The following is a 20,590-nucleotide window of genomic DNA, read 5'->3' as shown; positions in this document are numbered from 1 at the left end:
CTTTGAAACTGAATACAAATTGAAAAAAAAAACTTCATTGTAATTCTATGTATTCAAGTTGATAGCTATAAGATTGACTATTATGATCCAACAAATCGTCAACCTATGACAAGTATAATATTTCCTCAACAAATCAATGACATAGATTCCATTACTACTCCTTACTTAAACTTTTGTATTGGAACCTGGGTGAATAACATTATGATGCCCCAACCAATGATCTTTTTTAGAAGATCTTTGACATTAGGAGCCATTCGAGTCGATAATTTTTTACTAGTCTACCTATGTAAACAAAACCATTTAGATAACTTTCTTTTGATGTACTATATCATATTGTAGATTTGTAATTCATGTGTAGGCACTATGAATCATTAATAGATATAGCTTGTGGTACTTGCATCCAGAAAAAAAAGGCATTGGCCTATTTCTCCTTCTCCACTTTGGCAACTCTTTTATAGCTCTCTTGGTGGTACAATCTCATCTTCTCCATGCACTCATTATAAATAAGCTCAGTGTATTCATGTGTTGTAGCCCAAAGCAACTTGGATGTCTCTCTATCTTTACAATTTGATACCAACTTCTTGGATATAGGTGCACAAGATAATAATTATGATGTGACTCTGGAAATACATTATTAATCACATGTAGTAAGTATGTCATGATTTTGATCACTTATAATTGATATGCATCTATCCTCTATTAATTATCTCATTTCAAAGTTCTAACAAGAATCAGTCCCAAGCAAGCCTACTTTCGATTTCTATAATTGCAAAAGCAATTGGGAATAGTCCATTGGACCCATCAACACCAATTGTCATCATTAGAACATTAGCTAGGATACTTTCCTGTTAGGAAGCAAACATTAATACCAATAACTAGATCACATAAGACCTCAATAAGTGCATGCATACAAGGCCTAATAGACTAGAAGACCCATTGAATATGTCAATATACTTTACATGTACCAACATCTTATTATCTCCAATCTTCAATTCTTTATCAAATGCATATAGGTCATTGTATGAGTCATCATAATCCCATGTACTTGGAGTTTGGCTGTCAATGCTTTCTAATATGTCAAACATAATGATCCAAAAAATTTTAGGCCCTCTGGTAATAATTCTTCAATACAAACTCATCTCCATCTTCTAATTAAGGCCACAAACTGAAATAATCTTCATCTACTTCTGAATCATAAGCTTCCTCATCTAGCTCATATGATATAATTCATCTTCCTTTTGTGTTATATTATTCAGGTCAAATTGTGGGTTGGAATATCGTGAAGCCTCGTGTATATTTTGTGCTTCTGGCTCACAATCAATGGCGTAACTAAGATTTTAGATCAGAAGGGGTGATTTTTAAAATTCTAAATATTAATATAGACCAATTTTCATTCTCTAAAGTTTAAATTTCGAATTCAATAAATTAAAAATTAACTCAAATTTGAATTTTTTTAGTTTAGTCCTTGATTTTAGTTAAAACAACAATCTGTCAATTCTCAGACCTTATCTATGACTCAAAGTCGAAGAATCATTTAGATGGAAAAGGCATAGGAGAAGGATGTAGTAGATGGGAAGATGACCTATTTGAAGTAGGTATATCTCATATTTTCTTAAAATACCTCGAAATTCATATTTTACCTAATTTATTATTAGAATAATATTTTAAACACATAATTACTTAATTTAATGACTATCTTTTTTCCAACCATTCAAAAATAATAATAATAAAATTGATAGTAAACAAATAACATACTTGACTAGCAAATAAAAATATGAATATGAAAATTTGACACTATATATTTTTTTAGCACTTAAATTTATAACGAAAAAGATTAAACAAAAAAATTTCACCATAATCAAAACATGTTTGCTGTAGAGAATTAGTGTAGCAACGATGACGATACTCGTAGCAAACAATGGCAGCGTTGGCAATAATATCATGTGGTGACAATAATATGGGCGGTAGTGGTAGAGGGGAAAACAATAAGAAAAAAATAAAAACACGATATTGAAGACAAATAAAAAAAAATGAGAGGGAGAGGGGGAAAAGAAATTAGGGGAGAGAAAAAAAAACATGGTTAGTTTTTCATTAGATTTTTTTAATATAAAAGTCCATAGAATTTTAAAATTTATAATTAAGTCTTTTTATTTTTTTCCAATGTATAATTTTTTGTTCTCAAATTTCAAGAGGAACGGTTGCACCCCCAAAGCTCCACCTAGCTACGCCCCTGCTCACAATGATATCTTTGATTTGTACTTTGCCTGGTGGATAAGGATGACACCCACTGTCACTTGAGACTCTAGATACAAGACTTCATCGAACTGATCCTTATGAGTGATTGAAAAAAATAGAGTGATTTTTAAAAAAAAGAATATTTCTATAAGGATAACAAATAATTATAGCAATTATATATTGACATTGTATAGTTATATATATTAGTGATTGTAACAATTATAATTTTATAACGACTATAATATTATATAAATTATGAAATTGCTATAACATTGTAAACATGAAACTTAGATGGCTTCTATGGACTCTAGATGTTTTAATCGTGTGAAAGAACATTGGAGAAAAAACAAGGAAAAGAGTTCTAAGATGTTGACACACGAGGAAGAAATGAACTCTTTTCCTTTATAAAAGAAAAAAATAATATAAGCTACCTTAAATCCTTGAGACTAATAAAGAAAGAAACTTGAAGGATAAATAAGAAAAGATTAATAGATATACATGGGAACATAAGATACATGATCAGAAAGAAAGAAAGAAGATTTCTTTCTTCTCTAACAGCTTTAGACAAACCTAAAACTCAAGAGATGATCAAATTGGATTTTAAAAAGTAATATTTTATTATTTAGACGAGATTTTTATTATCCTAAATCCAAATAAACCAATCGATCCATAAGGTACAAATTGAGTCGGTTCAAAATCAATCGGGATTAAAAATTTTAAATTAATTAGACTTTAGGATATCATTGTCATACAACAGGTCAGCAAATAATAACACCCCTTCCCCAATTCGTATCCTTTTATTTCATTTTATTTATTTATTTATTTATTTATTTATTAATTAAGGATGAAGATGTTAAATAAAATAAAAACATGAGCGATGTCTTTTTTTGTTTATTTTTTATTTTATTTTTGACAAAAGTCGAATAGTTTCACCAACTAGTCGCATTCTTCTGCTTGACTGTTCGCTATGGTTGTGTGATTCGCGAGTGACGGTGGTAGATATGAGGTGGGATCCACCGCCCTCCGTGTTCCTCAACTGTTCTCAACCGTCCATCACATCCTCCACACCTCTCTTCTGCTCGCCACGTGGTGTGACATTTTTCCGGAATCCCCTTGCGGAAATTAACAAAATTAAATATATAAATTCATAGGAAAATTTGGGGTACGAGAGAGAGAGAGAGAGAGAGAGAGACGAGCGAGCGAGCGAGCGAGCACTAGAGCACGAAGACCACCTTGGCAAAAAGAAGGGCGACAGGCCGATACCCGTCCCGTTCGCGATCGCACAAGGGGAACGCAACTTTTCTTCAGGCAATTTTATCTCCTTCTGTTCTCTTTCTAATCATGATTCGTATGTCCTTTGAAAATTTTGATTTCTTAAATTTTTATTTTCTGCACATACTTGCAAGATTTTTGGGTTATTTCAAATAAAAAGGAGGACGGTAATTGGTGCTGGGGCAGGTTTAGATACTGATCATGGCGTGCAAGGGGTTCTGGGAATGTTTATTAAAGCTTTTCAACCTTGTACTGATGGCCGCCGGTTTAGCGATGGTGGGATATGGGATTTACTTGCTGGTGGAGTGGAATAGAGTCGGTTCTGGTGGCGACCCGGCTCTGCCGGTGAGCAACGATCTGGAATTCTCCAAGCTTGGGAGGCCTATGCTTGTCGCTATGTCCGTCTCATCCAGTTTTTTTAGCCATCTTCTGGAAGCTTGGTATGGAATATGTCTGATTCGTTTTTTTTTATATTCAGAATTTTGTATATTTGATCAATTTTCTGCAATTAAGTTTTTTATCAACATTTTCAAAAGATATTGTTTTGCCAAACGTTTCTTTTTATTTGATACATTTCGGCTATGTTTCAGTTCTTGTGTTAATTTTTATATTATCAGTCATTCTTTCTATTTTCTTTTTGTTTCCATGGGAATCCCAGCACTGAATTAATGACAAACAGATTTCCAAGCACGAACTGGTCAGGAAAATAACAATTTAATGTTTCTCAAATTTGACCAGGGTGAGGACCAACTTCACTATCGCTTCTCGATGGCATCAACTAGTTTGGTAAAAAAAACAGTCATTTGTGAATACACCAATTCAGTGAAACTATTTAGATTTGACAACAACAGTCATTTGTGAATAGAGCAATTCAGTGAAACTATTCAGATTTTACTGTTGTAGTTAGGTGCCATTGAATTTTAACCAAACTGCTTTTTTGATATTGAACTGGACTAGTTTTTGGTTGAGCTTCTATGGAGTATGGACTGGCACTAGCTGAAGCCTGCATGAAGCACAAAACCTTTCATCTAGAGCTCCTTTACAACACTGAAACAGTTGATTGCCAAACAATTTAGAACCATTCAAATATGAATTATCTTATAATGGTTTCAATTTTAGTCGTTTCATTCTCACTAAACAAAGAGTCATTGTGAAGGCAGTTTTATATATAGTTTAATACCATTTCCTGGTTTATTAGTTGAATGAGGGTGCTATGAGAAACTCTAAAGGCTTATTGCTTTTTATCCTACTTTCTCTCACCTACTTTAAGTTATAGTATACTAATGTGAATCTCTAGAGTATATGTTGGATATGCTCTAATGTATCATTGGTGCCTATGTGATGTGTTATTCATCAGGGAAACAGTTATCCTACTCATTTTCTGTGCTCGTGGATTTGTGTTTTCTGACTTTGATTTAGTTACTCATTTATTTAGTATTTCTTTAAAGTTTCGTCATCATTGGAAGTTGTGATAAATAAGTTTGTGTTTCTAGTGTTGCTTCTAGTTTTAATTTTAAATATATAGCCAATAGTCGATCTTGGATAAATTTTTTCTTGCTTTTGATACATTTTTCTTCTTCATAATTTCAAGTCTTTTTCTGTTAAATTAGAATAATATTTTCTCTTGTGCAGGTTTATTTTATTATTTATAGGTGTTGGGGTTGTTCTTTTTGTCATATCATGCGTTGGCTGTACAGGAGCAGTGTCAAGAAATGGTTGTTGCCTGTCTTTCGTATCCTAAGTTCTTGAAATATATATCTTTCTTTCTTTTATTAAGATCGATATATCCTATTTTTTGGTGCAATTCTCACACAATTGGTTCTTGTAATCTGAGAAACAATAATTGGCAGTAATGCTCTAGTCATTTAAACTTATTTAGATCATTATCATCGTCAATAATTGAGGATGCACCCTAATTGAGGTTTGCTGCATGAATTGTATCTCAGGGTTTTGGCTTCATAAATTTTTTCCCCCATTGTATGGCTATGTGGCCATATATTGAGTAATATTCATATCTCATATCTTTCACACTTTTCTTTCTCCTTGTGCCCACCCCCATTAGTATCTATGAACATGTTCATATCACCGTTATTTTTTTATATTTTATTGTCTATTGAAAGTTACTTAGTTGCTAATTGATAGTACTATTTTTTATTTTATCTTTTTTCTAGTAACCTAAACAAACTTTTTTTATTTCAAACTTAGTTATATCAACTTGAAAAAAATAAAAATAAAAAATATGTAAAAAAGAGAGAAAATACCCATTTGAATTGTGGGAAAGGTTCTCATTGCATTTGACATGTTGAATGGCTCAGTTGCCTATTTGCCCTTCGCCCTTGTAGTTTCATCAGTGGCCTCTTCTTTTGCATAATGTGTCATCATACAGGACTAGAGAACCTGCTTTGAATCAACATCGAATATAACATGTACATTCTTCATTCTGTATACATCTCATTTTTAGAGGTTTTTATTTCATATTAAAATGTAATATGATCACATGAGAAGGATGCATAAAGAACTATAAGCTGTTAGTTTCTGTTCCAGCTGCAATTATATGTTCACATATGTATGAAATACCCTGTTTTTCTGTGCTAGAGATACATGAGCATCGCAGGCATAGTTTTGCATTGCGTCTATAAACACACAACAATTCATATGGATTAATGTCATTTCACATTTATAAAGTAGGGCATTATTTATTCATTCTTGATGTGGCAGATCTAATGCCTATTTGAATCACATTTTTGGGTTGGAGTTCATGTTTCCTTAATATGAATTTAGTATGCTTTCTTAATATTTTTGTTGATCATAGCTGAGTTGGCTGCTGCAGCTTTTATATTCTTCAACCATACCTGGAAGGAAGTGAGTTTCTTCTAAACATGTCTAGCTCTCTTTTACTTTTCTCTTTTTTGGTGAATTCTAATAGTAGATACTCTGCAGCTTATCCCTGATGATAAAACTGGGAACTTCAGTATTATATATGATTTCTTGGATGATAACTGGAAGATAGCTAAGTGGGTTGCTCTTGGGGCTATCATTTTAGAGGTAGTTTGTTTTATTGGAATTATTGGTAATATTTTGGCCTTTCTATACCTCATTCTAATTTTTTAGCAGAGCTTTTAATTGATACGTTTCTCATCATAAATTTACTATCATGTAGAAATTCATTTTACTATAACTATATTTTTAAAGTGTATATTCTTTTTAGTTAAGTGAAACTAAAATTTGATATGTGAAATGTGAGTTCAACAATGAGAGAGCAAGAAAAGAATAGTTGAGATGGATGAACAGGAATTTTTTGTAAAATTTTATTTTTCATGGTAATGAAGATGTTATTTATAGAATAAGAAAGAGTAGTTAAAAAAAAAAAAATTTAAAAAAAAAACTTGAATCTTGCGATTGTTTGTGCTATTTGGCAGTTAGGAAATAATCTGTACAAAATGTTGGTATAGCAGAGCAGCATCTCAATACTTACAGTTAGTGCTACTTTTCAGGTGCTCGTCTTAAGAATTTGCCAAAAGCATCCTACAAAAGTTGTCATTTTTTGTTAATTGTTGTTTCATGTTTGTGTGGGTGGGGGAGACTCAAAGATTGATATCCTGGGTTTCTTGGAAAAACAACCAGATGACATGGTTCGTGCTGGGTTTCAGCTGAAATGCAAAATATGAAACTCAGCCAAACTATTATGAATACCCAATCTTTTATGTTGAGTGAGTTGCATATTTAGTAGAATAGTTGATGATACACGGTGCATAGTTGTGATTCTCCCTTTCTGCAAGCAGTTAGACATTTTTATTTGTGCTTGTGATCATCTTCACTTTCATTCTATTAATCAAATGCAGATCAACACTGAGTTTAGGAATGCTTGGGTGGACAGATAGGAGGTAGAGGGAGGGTGAAAGGGAAAGATACAAAATTGTACGTGGAGCATGAATCATTATGTACGGTTTTTTTGTTACTTTCCCTTTTCTTTCCCCCTTGTATTTTCCGTCCAAATGAGTCCTGCCTAAATGGTCAAACGTTCCTAGTGCCATAGATCTGACTTCTGAGCAATATCTTTAAGGGAATAAGCTTTGTTTGGGTCACATATTTTGATAATCACTATTGCACGAGTCTCTTCATTCAATTGTTCTTCCTGTTGCATGTCGCCGTGGCGTCAAATAATTAAGTTATTTATGATAGCTCTAGCTTGCTGGGGCATGGCAACTGCTGCACTATACATTTTTTTTTTCCTGTCCGGATCGTATTAACTTCATTTCTGAAACGCCTGTAGCCCTTTGATATGCTGAGCTCCCTTCTTGATCCGAAGAATGCTATAATACAATCTGCAGGGTTTGTTATTTGTCTTAGCTCTGGTAGTAAGAGCATCAAACAGAGCCGCTGAATATGATAGCGATGATGAGTATATTGCTCCAAGATCTACCATCCGACAGCCACTAATGAATAGGCAAGGAGCTGCAGCAACTGGAGTGCCCGTGCTTGGCAGTTTTGACCATCGTCCCAGCAGAAATGACGCCTGGAGCCAAAGAATGAGAGAAAAAGTAATATGTTTCCTGTGTTACAAATCTACTTTTGTAGCAACTTCTCACAAGTTTGGCTCTAACTTAATTTTCCTGGAATTTGCTTGTAACAGTATGGTCTGGATACCTCTGAGTTTACATACAACCCATCCGACCCAAGCAGATACCAACAAGCTACCGTATCACAGACAGAAGAGAAGGGCTGCTGTACCATTCTGTGACCATAGCCACTGTGCCATTCTATGACTACTCTCGTTGGGGGTGAAACTTTTTAAGAGATTTCCCTGTCTCTGTGGATGTGTAGCTTAAGCGTATCACATATTTTCACTGCATAAACTCGTTATGTATTTTTTCCAATATTAAAGTTATAGCTCCCGGTTAGTCACGGGTGACATGATTTCACTGCATAAATTTGTTATGTATTTTCTCCGATATCAAAGTTATAGCTACTTGTAAGTCATGAGTGACCATTTCTGCAACTTAATCAAATGCAGGGTCCGATCCTGGAATCACTCAGGGTGTCTAGAAAGACACCTCGAGTCGTCCTAGTTGTGGAAACAAGTGCAGAAGTGGAGTCGTCTTAGTCGTGGAAACAAGTGCAGAAGTGGAGTCGAACGCTATATCATCTCCATAGATTATATGAAAAAAAATAAATTAGGAAATTAATTTATAGTTAACGGCCAAGTAACTACAAAGATCTGACCCTTTTCTCTATTATAGTAAAGCTACCACCTTCTAGTCAACTGACCACCTGTGGAGACTTAAACATGCATATTAAACAAACATGAATATGCTCTAATCAAAACAAACATTAAAAGTTAGTCAGGAACATTTAGTTCGTATACAGTAGTAACTATGGAGACAATTATTGTTGTATTCAAAAGATTAGGACGAAGTCCGTATTCAATAATACACATCTAATATCTTTTATAAGTAGACCTTTTACTACTAATCGTCCAAATTAACAAACAATCTACACGTCAATCTTTTCATAAGAGGTAAAAAAAGTTACTAAAAATATTACATAGATATATTAAAACAATATGAAAGATAAATCGTTAACTACTTTGTCTTTGTTGCCGTATCCACCTTCATAATGTAAGAGATTAATAAACACTATGCATGTATAGATACAACCAAAACAACCATGCAGGTCACACTTGCCAGACTGTGGTGTTATCGTATTATCCAACCAAAATAAGAACTCCCACTTTCTTATCCAACCACATCCAGAGAGTTTGATGACTAACAGAAATCGCAAGTACAATCACAAGGCTAGCGTTATATCAGCGCTGGATACTGTTTAGCTTGCTGACGAACCCTCTTCTTATACTCAGTTGGATCCTGCAAACTCCATGACTCTTAATTAAAGAACCAATCTTATTAGAGATGAGGAAAAACATCAGTGAGAACTAAGTATGATGTAGAACCTGGATGAATAGATGATAACCGTCTATCTGGGCAGGGTCAGTAGGGTTTGGATGACCAAGCAGATCTTGTATCCCCACTAAAATCTGTTTCACAGTGATCGCTGGTCTCCATCCCTGAGGCAACGAGCTCAAATAACTATCTATCCACACACACAAAAGATGGGCACAGTTCAATAACTCTCGTGATCATTTCTCAGTTCACTTACATAGTCTTCATTTAGAATTGATAGGCACACAGTTCCAGAAGGGTAGACATTAGGATGGAAAAAACCAGTAGGAAACTTGCATTTGGGAGGTTTGCTTGGGTAGTCTTCACTGAACATAACAGTAAGCGGGAAATAGCCACCTTCCCAATCCGTCTGCAACAGTTAAATGAAACATTAAATGATGAACAATAACTTTACAATATTTGTCTCGGTCACGGCAAAATTTGATACAAGGGCTCCCCCGTGGAAGAGTTGGGGGATACTGAAAAGTGACTAGAGTCCTGTCAAACGATTTATTCTTGTTCAAAGCAAAACATAATGAAAATTGCACTGGTCAGATAAACAGTAGAAAGTAGTTCTTATACTTCGCAAAGCAACTTTTATGGTAGACTTTTTTACTCATTTCTAATTGCCTAGCAAAATGTTAATTTATATAATTCATTGAAATATCCTGTGCCATTGACTTCAAAAGTCAAACGAATAAATCCAAAAGACTTGCAGGAGACACTTTGGATGTTAAACCAGATGGAAACGAAACTGACTAAAACCACTCACATGTTAATGACCATCAATTCTCAAATTGAAAGAAGCTTGAAACAGATGTTAGTTTTAGAAATTCTCCATGACTTTAAAAGGCCATCCTTGAATCTGACTGTACTGAAAGGCATTTTCAACAAGACTAGTGCTTTTGACATAACAGTCCTACCACTAACAAATTCTAATTCAACAAAATCTACTTGATCAAATATTTTATAAAATCAAATCAAATTTTAGCAAATGGCTGATAAGGAAAAAAAGCAACATGTATAAGAGAAAACTTAGAAATTTAGCACATCATACAAATCTAGTTTTCAGGTTGAGTATAGAAAACCTACTACAATGACTATTTATCATCAAGTCATGTTTGTGCCAACTATTTGGAGTTAACCACGTGGATATTTTACTCCATTAACCTCTATGCGTATTCAAATAAACTAAATCATTCTCTACATTAACAAAAAATTTCTTTGGTTTCTCTACTGCTTACTTGTTCCACTCTACCCAATTCAACTCTTTGCCTAGATAATTTATTAATTGTCTTTAAACATGTGCATATTATCCCCACCTATTTTGTCATAACTTTATCAACTATTGGAGTGAGTTGCTGCACCTAATTGCTCCTGAATATTACTTTTTTATATTATTGCTTCTAGTGCCCCAATAGATTTTGTTTAGTGTTCTAATCTATATTTTATATTTTATAAACCTTTTATATGTGTTGTTCCCTAACAATTCAACATTCTAGTGGATAAAATAAAAAGAGTCAAACCACAATCTTATAAAATTTTCCCTTTAACCTAAAAACACTATAAGACCTAAAAAGCTTCTCTCAAATTTGACCATTCATTCTTAGGCTATTAATAAGATCATTAATATCTCCTTATTGCTTGATACATCCAAAATATCTAAAATTCTAAATTCTGTATCTGCCCATCTTAGCCTTGACCACCAAAAATACATTTCATATATTGAATTTCAGTTATACTTAACTTGCAACCTTTAGTTTCTATAGTTCTTTTCTCCACAATTCAACTTTCGAATTTAATCTCTTTACATTTATCCAAGAAGATAATATCCTGAAGAAGATTTATCTTGAATATGATCTGTGCATCGTCTAGTATTAAAAAGTATATAAAATTAGAGTTAATGCTTAATGTAAACACATAGTTATTATAAAATCTTTTGTCACACTCACAATAACTCTGATTCTGATAACTACATTATCATACATATCATTTATGACATCAAATAACTGCTAGATAAAACTAATCAAAATAGTTGTCATGGATGAGATACAAGTTCAATATAGGTTTTTCAAAATTGCGACTGATAAAAAGAACCAGGCCACTGGGTATTGGTAGAAAAGGGAAATAATATAAAGATATCAACTGATAACCACAGATGGCTTATCATCAATCATTTGATTAAAGTATCAACTGATAAACAATGGCCAACAATTTGAATAATGACAACAAATAATAAGTAAACTAAATAGAAGAAATCAGAAAATAGATTACAAATTGAGGATGTGTTATTAGAAGATAATAAAAAAATAGAGAAAAAATTCAAAAGAAAACACAAAGGTACTAGATAGTCGATAGGACTATATGAGCTACCAAGCAAGCTACAAGTATCCACCCATCAAGATTTGATCCTTTATACATAAATTTTGTTCCTTAAGCCATTATCCAGCCTTTGTTAAATATAAAGGAAATGAGTAACCAACTTTAGGAAAATTGACTGAATGATAAGAGAAGAGTAAAGTGCACAGTGAAAAAATAATTCTTTTGTTAATAAATACATTGTATTAAGCAGCACAGCACAACACACTTCCAACAAAGATGCCATGATAAACCTCAGCACAGGGAAAGAGGATAGAGAAAAATGCCGCAGAATTGATCTAACTATATAGGTCTAGTTAAAACTGAATACAAAAAAGCACCCAAATCATATCATCATCCTTCCAGGCATGTTCATCCTCTTCAAATGAAGAAACTAATAGAGAAGCTAAAAGATAAAATATGCATGCACAATTGTACTTATGCATACATGAGATACTAATTTCTAGCTCTCTTGGGCATCCCAAGCAGGGCCGTCCCTGGAGGAGGGCCACACTAGGTTGATGGCCTTGGGCCCAGAATTTGGAGGGCCCCCAAAATTTCTTTTTAGTATTATGTATTATAGGCATGTAGTTGGGGCCGTGGGTACTTGGGCCCAAATTCAGATTTCAAAACTTTTTGACATTGCCTTTTCCTTTTACTCTTTTAGGTTGCAATTTGCAAAGTGCAGCAAACGAATGGAAAATTGGGGATTTGGGGCTGAACTAAATGGACAACAAGAGCTACGGCCTGCGGGATAGAGAAGAAAGACTCAAAGACGGAGGTCTTCTCTTTTTTCCATTTGAAGCTCTGTCGCATCTCTTTTTTTCTTTGATTGATGTGCAACTACTGCTAGGACTCGCGTCTCCTTTTCTTCTTCTGCTCACTTCAAGTCTTCAACAACTTTTTTTTTTTGTTGCTGCTTCATTAATTCCTTTCCCTTCTCAATACTCTTTTTTTTATCGTTATTTGTGGAATTTCCGAGATATGGCTCTTTTTTGTATTCGCATGGATGATAAATAGTAGCCTATTTTTTCTATTTGTGTACTACCAAGTTACCCACCTAGTGGGATAAGGCTTGGTTGTTATTATTTTTGTACTACCGGGTTAATCCCTAAACCCATAAATTCCAATCTTTAATCTCCATTTTTTGCATATTTGAAATTTTGAGCTTTTGACTTTTGAGAATTAAAATTTTTCATTATGAGCTTCGGTTGTCATTGTGAAAAAATGCTCTAAATTTTTTGTTGGATTTGGTCCTTTAGAGGAGATCAGAAGAATTTTGTTCCATCTGCAGTTTAATTCTCCGGTGCATCTGCTACGTCTTCCAAACTCATATTCCATCCTACGGAAACTTGAATTGGTTGGTTTAGTTATTTATCAAGTTTGCTCAGTCAGTCGTCGGGTCGGTTTTATATATGTATATAGATTTGGGGACTTCGATTCTGGAACATTGAATGATATGGGCTATGGTCAATGATTTTTGAAAGTTGAATGCTATGCCTATGACCTATTGATTAGTATTGTTGTTTCTTTCAATACCATAATTTTACTAATTAGTTTTAATTTGGCAATGATTTAATTTCCTTTTAACAAGTGTTGAGTAGAGGTGCTTGGCCTGGGACATTTCCATAATTTTTATATGATATTATAGGCATGTAGTTGAGGCCTTGGGTAGTTGGGATCAAATTCAGATTTCAGAACTAATTGTCTTTTCCTTTTACCCTTTTAGGTTGCAATTTCCAAAGCGCAACAAACGAATGGAAAATTGAGGATTTAGAGCTGAATTGAACGGACAGCAAGAGCTACGGCTTACGGGACAGAGAAGAAACTGAAAGACAGAGGTCTTCTCTTTTTTTCTATTTGAAGCTCTCTGTTGCATCTCTTATTTTCTTTGATTGATGTGCAGCCGCTACTAGACTTGTACCTCATTTTCTTCTTCTCACTTCAAGTCTTCAATAGCTTTTTTTTTGTTGTGCTGCCTCATTAATTTCTTTCCCTTCTCAAGACTCTTCTTTTTTTTACCATTATTTGTGAAATTTCCAAGATATGGCTTTTTTGGTATGCACATAGATGATAAATAGTAGACTATTTTTTCTATTTGTGTACTACAGAATCAATCCCTTAATCCATAAATTCCAATCTTAAATCTCCATTTTTTGCATATTTGAAATTTTGAGCCTCCGAGAATTAAAATTTTTCATTGTGAACTTCAATTGTCATTGTGAAAAAATGCCCTAAAATTTTTGTTGGATTTGGTCCTTTGGAGTATATTAGGAGAATTTTGTTCCATCTACATTTTTAATTCTCCCGTGCATCTGCTATTTCTTCCAAATTCATATTGCACCAATCTACAAATTTTGGTAAGGTTCGGTTCTTCCTTCATATTTCATTTTGGCAATTTTTATTTTTGATTTTTTTTAAATAAGTTTCAGAATTATGAAATTGGAAACTTGAATTGGTTGGTTTGGTTATTTTTCAAGTTTGATCAATCAATCATTGGGTCGGTTTTGTATATGTATATATATTTGGGGACTTCGATTCTGGAAAGTTAAATGCTATGAGCTATGGCCAATGATTATGGAAAGTTAAATGTTATGCCTATGACCTATAAATTAGTATTGTTGTTTCTTTAAATACCATAATTTTACTAATTAGTTTTAATTTGACAATGATTTAATTTTCTTTTAATAGGTATTGTCTGATGAAGTGCTTAACGAACCTAGGACGTTTCTATTAATATTGAAAATTATCATATTCCAGGTGTTATTATTCCTTTACTAGTGAATAATTTGAATTATCTAATTTTTTTTGTGATTGTTGTGGTTTTGTACATTATAATATATTTCCTAAAAACATCTTTCTAGATGAGAGAAACAGAAAAAAAAATTAGAACAATTGACTGAATCACAAGAGGTGCTATTAATAAATTCTTTGTTAAAAGTTCTCACAAAAACGCACAAAATTTAACTGTGAATGTGGATAATGTAGATGAGTGTAATAAGATTCACGATGTTAATGAGGAAAGGGAAAACTTGAGTGAGCATGAAAATGTTTTTAATAGGGTAGATAATGAGAATATTGACATTGATGAATAATTTATTTCTTCACTTGATATATATGATCCAAGAAATTGAGATAATCTTGATAACAATACACATAATATTTTAGTTGAAAAAGAGCCTATAAGAGAAATGAATATTGTATATCCTTTGGACAACACTTCTAGGCATTTTTCTTGTGCTTATTATTTTAGACATTTAAGTAATGTTGAAATAAGAGACCGAAAGTGGTTGGTTTCAGTAAATATGTGGATAAAGTTTATTGCTTTTGTTGTAAATTGTTAAATATGAAAACAATAGAAGTTCGTTAGCAAATGATGGATTTAGAGATTGGAAGCATCTTAGTGAACGGCTTAATGAACATGTACTATTGAACATATAACTATCATGAACATTTGGAATGAATTAAAAATGCGATTAGATAAAAACCTAACAATTGATAAAGAGAAATTTTCAAAGAAAAAGAGTGTTGGAGACAAGTTATAACAAGAATATTAGCAACCGTAAAATGTCTTTCTAAATGTTGTTTGGCTTTTCGAAAATCTAATGAAAGACTTTATCAAGATAATAATGAAATTTTTTGGGGTTGATTGAAATGATTACTGAATTTGATTATGTGATACAAGATCATATTAGACGTATTCAAAATCATGAAATTCATTATCATTACCTTGGTCATAAAATTCAGAATGAATTTATTTCTATTTTAGCAAATAATGTTAAAAGTGATATCATTAATAAAAAATAATGAAGCAAAATATTTTTCAGTAATTCTTGATTTACCCCAGATATAAGTCATCAAGAACAAATGACTTGTATAGTACGATGTGTTAATATGTCATATAATAAAGTGAAAATAGAGGAGCATTTTTTTAAGTTTCTAAAAGTAGATACATCTAGTTTAGAACTTTTTAACGAATTACAAAACGTGTTAAAATCACTTGATCTTAGTATTGAAAATATTAGAGATCAAGGTTATGATAATGACTCCAATATAAAAGGAAAACACTAAAGAGTTCAAAAGAAGTTGCTTGAAATAAATCCAAGAGCGTTGTATATGTCATGTGCTTGTCAAAGTCGTAATCTAACTCTTGGTGATATGACACATTCTTGTGTTAAAGCTGTTTCTTTTTTTGGAGTAATGCAACGCATATATACATTAATTTCAAGTTCTCCTAAGAGATAGAAAATTTTACTTAATAATGTGAAGGGATTAACTATCAAATCTTTCTTGAACACTCGTTGGGAAAGTCATATTAAAAGTGTTCAAGTTATTAGATTTCAAATTGTGGAAGTGAGAGTAACTTTACTAGAATTAAATAATATTTGTGATGATGCAGAATCAATGAGTGAAGCTGAAAGTTTAGTTAATTCAATCAAAAAATTTGAATTTTTACTTAGTATGGTCATTTGGTATGATATCTTATTTGCTATAAACATAGTGAGTAAAAAGCTACAATCAAAATATATGTGCATTGACTCTGCCATGAAACAATTTGAAGGCGTAATCTCATTTTTCAAAAAGTATAGAAATGATGGTTTTGCTACAAGTTTGACTATTGCTAAGAGTCTTGCATTAGATATATGAACATAGAGCCCATATTTACAACAAAGTGTCGTATTCTTTTATGAAAAAATAATTTAATGAAAGAGAAGATGACGAAGTTTCACTATCACTAGAAGAGTCCTTTAGAATTGATTATTTTTGTTGTTGTGGACATGACGATTGCCTCTTTAAACTGCAAATTTGAGCAAATGAAAACCTTTGAAAATATATTTAGTGTTTTATTTGATTCAAAAACATTAAGAACTTTGGATGATGATGAATTGAGAAAATGTTGTCAATCTAAAATCTACTCTAACTCATGACAACTCATTAGATGTTGAGTTAGATGATATATTTACCGAATTAAAAATATTACAAATGACTTTACCAAATGTGATAATGTCTGCAATTGATATTCTTGAATTTGTTCAAAGTGTAAATTGTTATCCAAATATTGCAATTGCTTATAGAATCTTGTAGACTATGTCTGTTATGGTAGTATCAGCTGAAAAAAGTTTTACAAAATTATAATTATTGAAAACATATATGAGATTGTCTATCACAAGAGAGATTAGATGGATTGATAATTTTATGTATTGAGAAAGATATTTTGGAAAATCTTGAAATTGATAATATTATAGAAGATTTTGCAAATAGAAATGCTAGAAAAAGTCGTTGTATATGAATTGTATATTATTAAAAAATTATTTGGGATCTCATTTTATTATTTCACCCAGAGCCTCCGGAGTTGAAGGACCAGGACTGATCCCAAGTTCCACCATACTCTACCATTAAGACATGTCAATTGCCTATGTTACTCTATTAGCTGACGAAAAAATATTACTAAAACATTTTGTTATCATTGTGCCAATACACAGCTTCAAATCTTTCAAAATTGCATTGTGCAAGCCATTCTCATCTGAAGCAATTTGTTTATAAGAGGCACCACATGAAGCAATCAAGATATAAAAAGGGCAAGAACTCATAAACATTTTGAAACCATTCCCAACCATCCTTATAATGATAAAAACTAAATGTCTTAATGACATGAATATTATAGGAAATAATGTGAATGCCTTGACTTTAAAGGGGAAATGAAAATAAGTAAATATTAAACAAAAAGTGCTCAAATAGAGAATGCACTGCAAAACTGTGTACAGCTAGGCATATTGCTATTTTTATATATGTGGGAGGCCAAAACACCAATCTGACAAATAGTAGTGGAAATACAATAGCGACCCAGTCAATCAAGCATAAGCTTCAGATGGGGAGGACTTGTCCTTGGCGAAGGAAGAGAATGAGCCTCCATGAGTAAGCAGCAACATCCGCTTGGAAAAATAAAACAGTCAAATGTTCATGGAAGCCGCAAAAAACTCAGAAAACAAATCACCCTCAAATAAGTCAAAGGAACCAAGCAATTAAATTTTCTTTAAAAAATTAAATATTAGATGTATATGAAAGTTATTATTTTCTCTCTTATTATGCATCTCTCTCCCCCCTCCCCAACCTCTCTCTAGTCTCTCACTTAAAATTGACAACCACCATTCCTCGTAATTCCCCAAACATTAGAGAATTAATCATCATGGCCACCTCCATGGCTCACCGTCCCTAAGCCAATCAATTGTCATTGTTGCCAATGCCGCATCCAACCTCTCCTTGCTGCTCATGGTGCCTGATCCTTGGCATTCTGTATTCAACCAAATATCCAAAATATGCCCATAACAAACAAATACTAGTATTTGTGTTGCTGATTTCTTTCTTTGCTTCAAATAGCAAACCAACGACCTCTACTTCTTCCTCTTCAATGACTACACCCTTATTTATAAACTTACAAGCATTTCTTTCCTAATTTAGTGCAACCAAAACATAAATATGGTTCCTTCAGAACACAAGAAATAGGCCATCCCATACAAGCAGAACATGGTTATTCTGTTATAATCTTCAGCTTCCATAACATAAACTACCATAAAGAGGTATCTAGTAAAAATATCTATGAAGTTTTAGAATATTGATCCTATAAATCTATAAAATCATAATCTCGACAACGAATTTGCCCAAGTTTACTATAAACTATTCAAAATCAAATTGAACAGCACAGTTCCATCAATTAAAGTATGTGTTTGATTACATCTAGACGAACGCAGTTCAATCCATTAATTAACACACGATTGATTGCATCTAGATCGAATCAAACTAAAAAGATGGCATCTTTGCATACAGGCAGCGATCACGAGAAGGAGACTTACCCCTTGCTTGCCGGGAATGGTGCAGTGCCAGGTCATAAGATTAACGGAACCATCAGGTAGAGTTTCAGGCTTCGCCACAAAACCCTAGACGATTAGGAACGGTAAAAATCAGAGTAAGACCTAGGGTAAAACAGAGGATCCGATATGGAGGAGGCGAAGAGGTGAAGGACACACATGGGGGTGGTTCTTGCGCCAGGACTTGCGCTCTCCGGCGAGGCGACCACGAGCAATTCCTCCGGACATCCTCACTCACACAAGCTCGTGCTTCTCTCGCTATTAGGACGAAGAAAGCACGAATCTTTTACTTAATATTAAAAATAAATAAAGAAAGAAAGAACTCCTCTCATTAAATATATTATTTAGTTCATCTACTGGATTTATTTTTTTCATAGAAAATAATTTATTTATCCTATTATCTTAATATCTCATTATTTTATGAAAAAAATCTGGATCTTTGCTAATCAATTTTAGTAAAATCTAAAATTAAATTAAATTAATATCTTTTTTATATAAAAATATATATTATCATGATTTTTTTAATTTCATCTCTTAAGATTGACAATACCATAAATTAAGAAATTTCTATAAATACTTTAGGTTTTTTTTTATTTTTTAGCTAAGATAAAATATAGTATTAAATTAATTTTTTTTTAAGGAAGGAGAGTTTGTTACAATAACTTCTCAATCTATTACCACTTATAATTGTAATTTTTTTCAAATTTAAATTATTTCAAGAAAGCTATGAATATTTATTAAATTCTTAATAAGATATGAAAAAAGGAAAAAAAAATAATTAAAGGTAAAAATTAACAAACTAAATATCATAAAAGAAACAATAAAATATAAAAAAATAATTTATCGAAACACCATTATCCTCTCTCTATATATTTAATTGAATATATTCGGATCGAATATGAATAGAATTATTTAACCAAATTCATCATCATACATAAACTCAAAAATTCTTATATCCCTATTTAATTATTTAATCGGGTTTTAAAAAATCTCTCCATACTCTTTTCTATTTGGGTTAGGTATCAAGTTAGTAGAAAACTATTATCCCTAATAATTATATAAGCATTTTAGATTGACTATGTCTAACTAATCAAATTGACTATAATATTTGATCAATTTAAGTTGGTAAGATCATCCCAACCGACTAGATATTTAAAACATTGTCTAACAAAGCAATCTTCCTTCGATTGATCAATTTCTAAACTAATAAGCCCAAATAACATGGTTGATTTAATTGTCCCCCTCCCTCACTCAAATCATCCCCACACGACTATATACTCATACTACTTGTCCAGCCCTTTAGATCAGTTTCCTTATCCAGCCCTTTGGATCAGTTGGTTGTTGACCTCTTAATCTAACTACATTGACAGATTAATCAATCGAATCAATCATACTAATAAAATTGACCAAATCAATTAGTTCGATTAAAATTGATTAGATTGATAAAAAAAATAAAAATAAAAAATATGAATCCAACTAACTCTATTGGTCCAACTAGTTATTTAGGTCCTCTAGCTCATAGTTGGGTCAATTCGCTTAGATGACCTATTTTAGGGTTGATTATCAAATTGACTAATCCACACAACTCAAACTCACAAATTTTTCAACCTGATCAATCCCATAGCAAATCCTCTGGACCGTAAATATAAGGATTAGTCCTGCTCCTTCATTTATATTGATGAAATTTGATGATCCTCATTTGTTAAATAGGTGGGGCTATCAAATCCCACCAATCCATCTGTTTTAGTCCAAGAGCGGATCAAGATAGACGGTCCAGAGAATCCGTCCACGATCAATCCATCGTTTGGATCACTCCGATAATTACTCATCTAGATAATTTAATTTGACCAACTTACTTACTTGAACCAAACAAATTTGATTGATATAAAACACTCAACCAAACTAATTGAAGTGCTTAGC

At 32.6% G+C, this 20,590-nt stretch overlaps 2 protein-coding genes across 3 annotated transcripts; one reads left to right on the top strand and one right to left on the bottom strand.

Annotated features, from left to right (window-relative positions):
- The first annotated feature begins 3,399 nt into the window (after positions 1-3,399).
- On the top strand, positions 3,400-8,424 carry LOC122051968 (tobamovirus multiplication protein 2A-like). Of its 2 annotated transcripts, none has more exons than XM_042613332.1 (7): positions 3,400-3,543; positions 3,694-3,947; positions 5,140-5,239; positions 6,289-6,369; positions 6,448-6,552; positions 7,839-8,048; positions 8,141-8,424. In XM_042613332.1, exons 2-7 carry the CDS (start codon positions 3,709-3,711, stop codon positions 8,246-8,248), a joined length of 843 nt encoding a protein of 280 aa, XP_042469266.1. In that variant the 5' UTR covers positions 3,400-3,543; positions 3,694-3,708; the 3' UTR covers positions 8,249-8,424. The 2 variants fall into 2 exon arrangements, with proteins under 2 accessions (XP_042469266.1, XP_042469267.1); XM_042613333.1 differs by having other exon boundaries at positions 3,642-3,947.
- A 609-nt stretch (positions 8,425-9,033) lies between these two features.
- On the bottom strand, positions 9,034-18,968 carry LOC122051967 (SUMO-conjugating enzyme SCE1-like). Its single transcript, XM_042613331.1, has 5 exons — positions 18,830-18,968; positions 18,656-18,739; positions 9,664-9,816; positions 9,458-9,571; positions 9,034-9,371 (listed from the first exon to the last, which is right to left on the bottom strand). The coding sequence occupies exons 1-5, from the start codon at positions 18,896-18,898 to the stop codon at positions 9,309-9,311; spliced, it is 483 nt and encodes a 160-aa protein (XP_042469265.1). The 5' UTR covers positions 18,899-18,968; the 3' UTR covers positions 9,034-9,308.
- Between the last annotated feature and the right edge of the window lie 1,622 nt (positions 18,969-20,590).

The sequence above is a fragment of the Zingiber officinale genome, chromosome 3A (genome assembly GCF_018446385.1).
Source record: "Zingiber officinale cultivar Zhangliang chromosome 3A, Zo_v1.1, whole genome shotgun sequence".
In the NCBI taxonomy this organism is placed as follows: Eukaryota; Viridiplantae; Streptophyta; class Magnoliopsida; order Zingiberales; family Zingiberaceae; genus Zingiber; species Zingiber officinale.
This window is presented reverse-complemented; position numbering and strand designations above follow the sequence as displayed.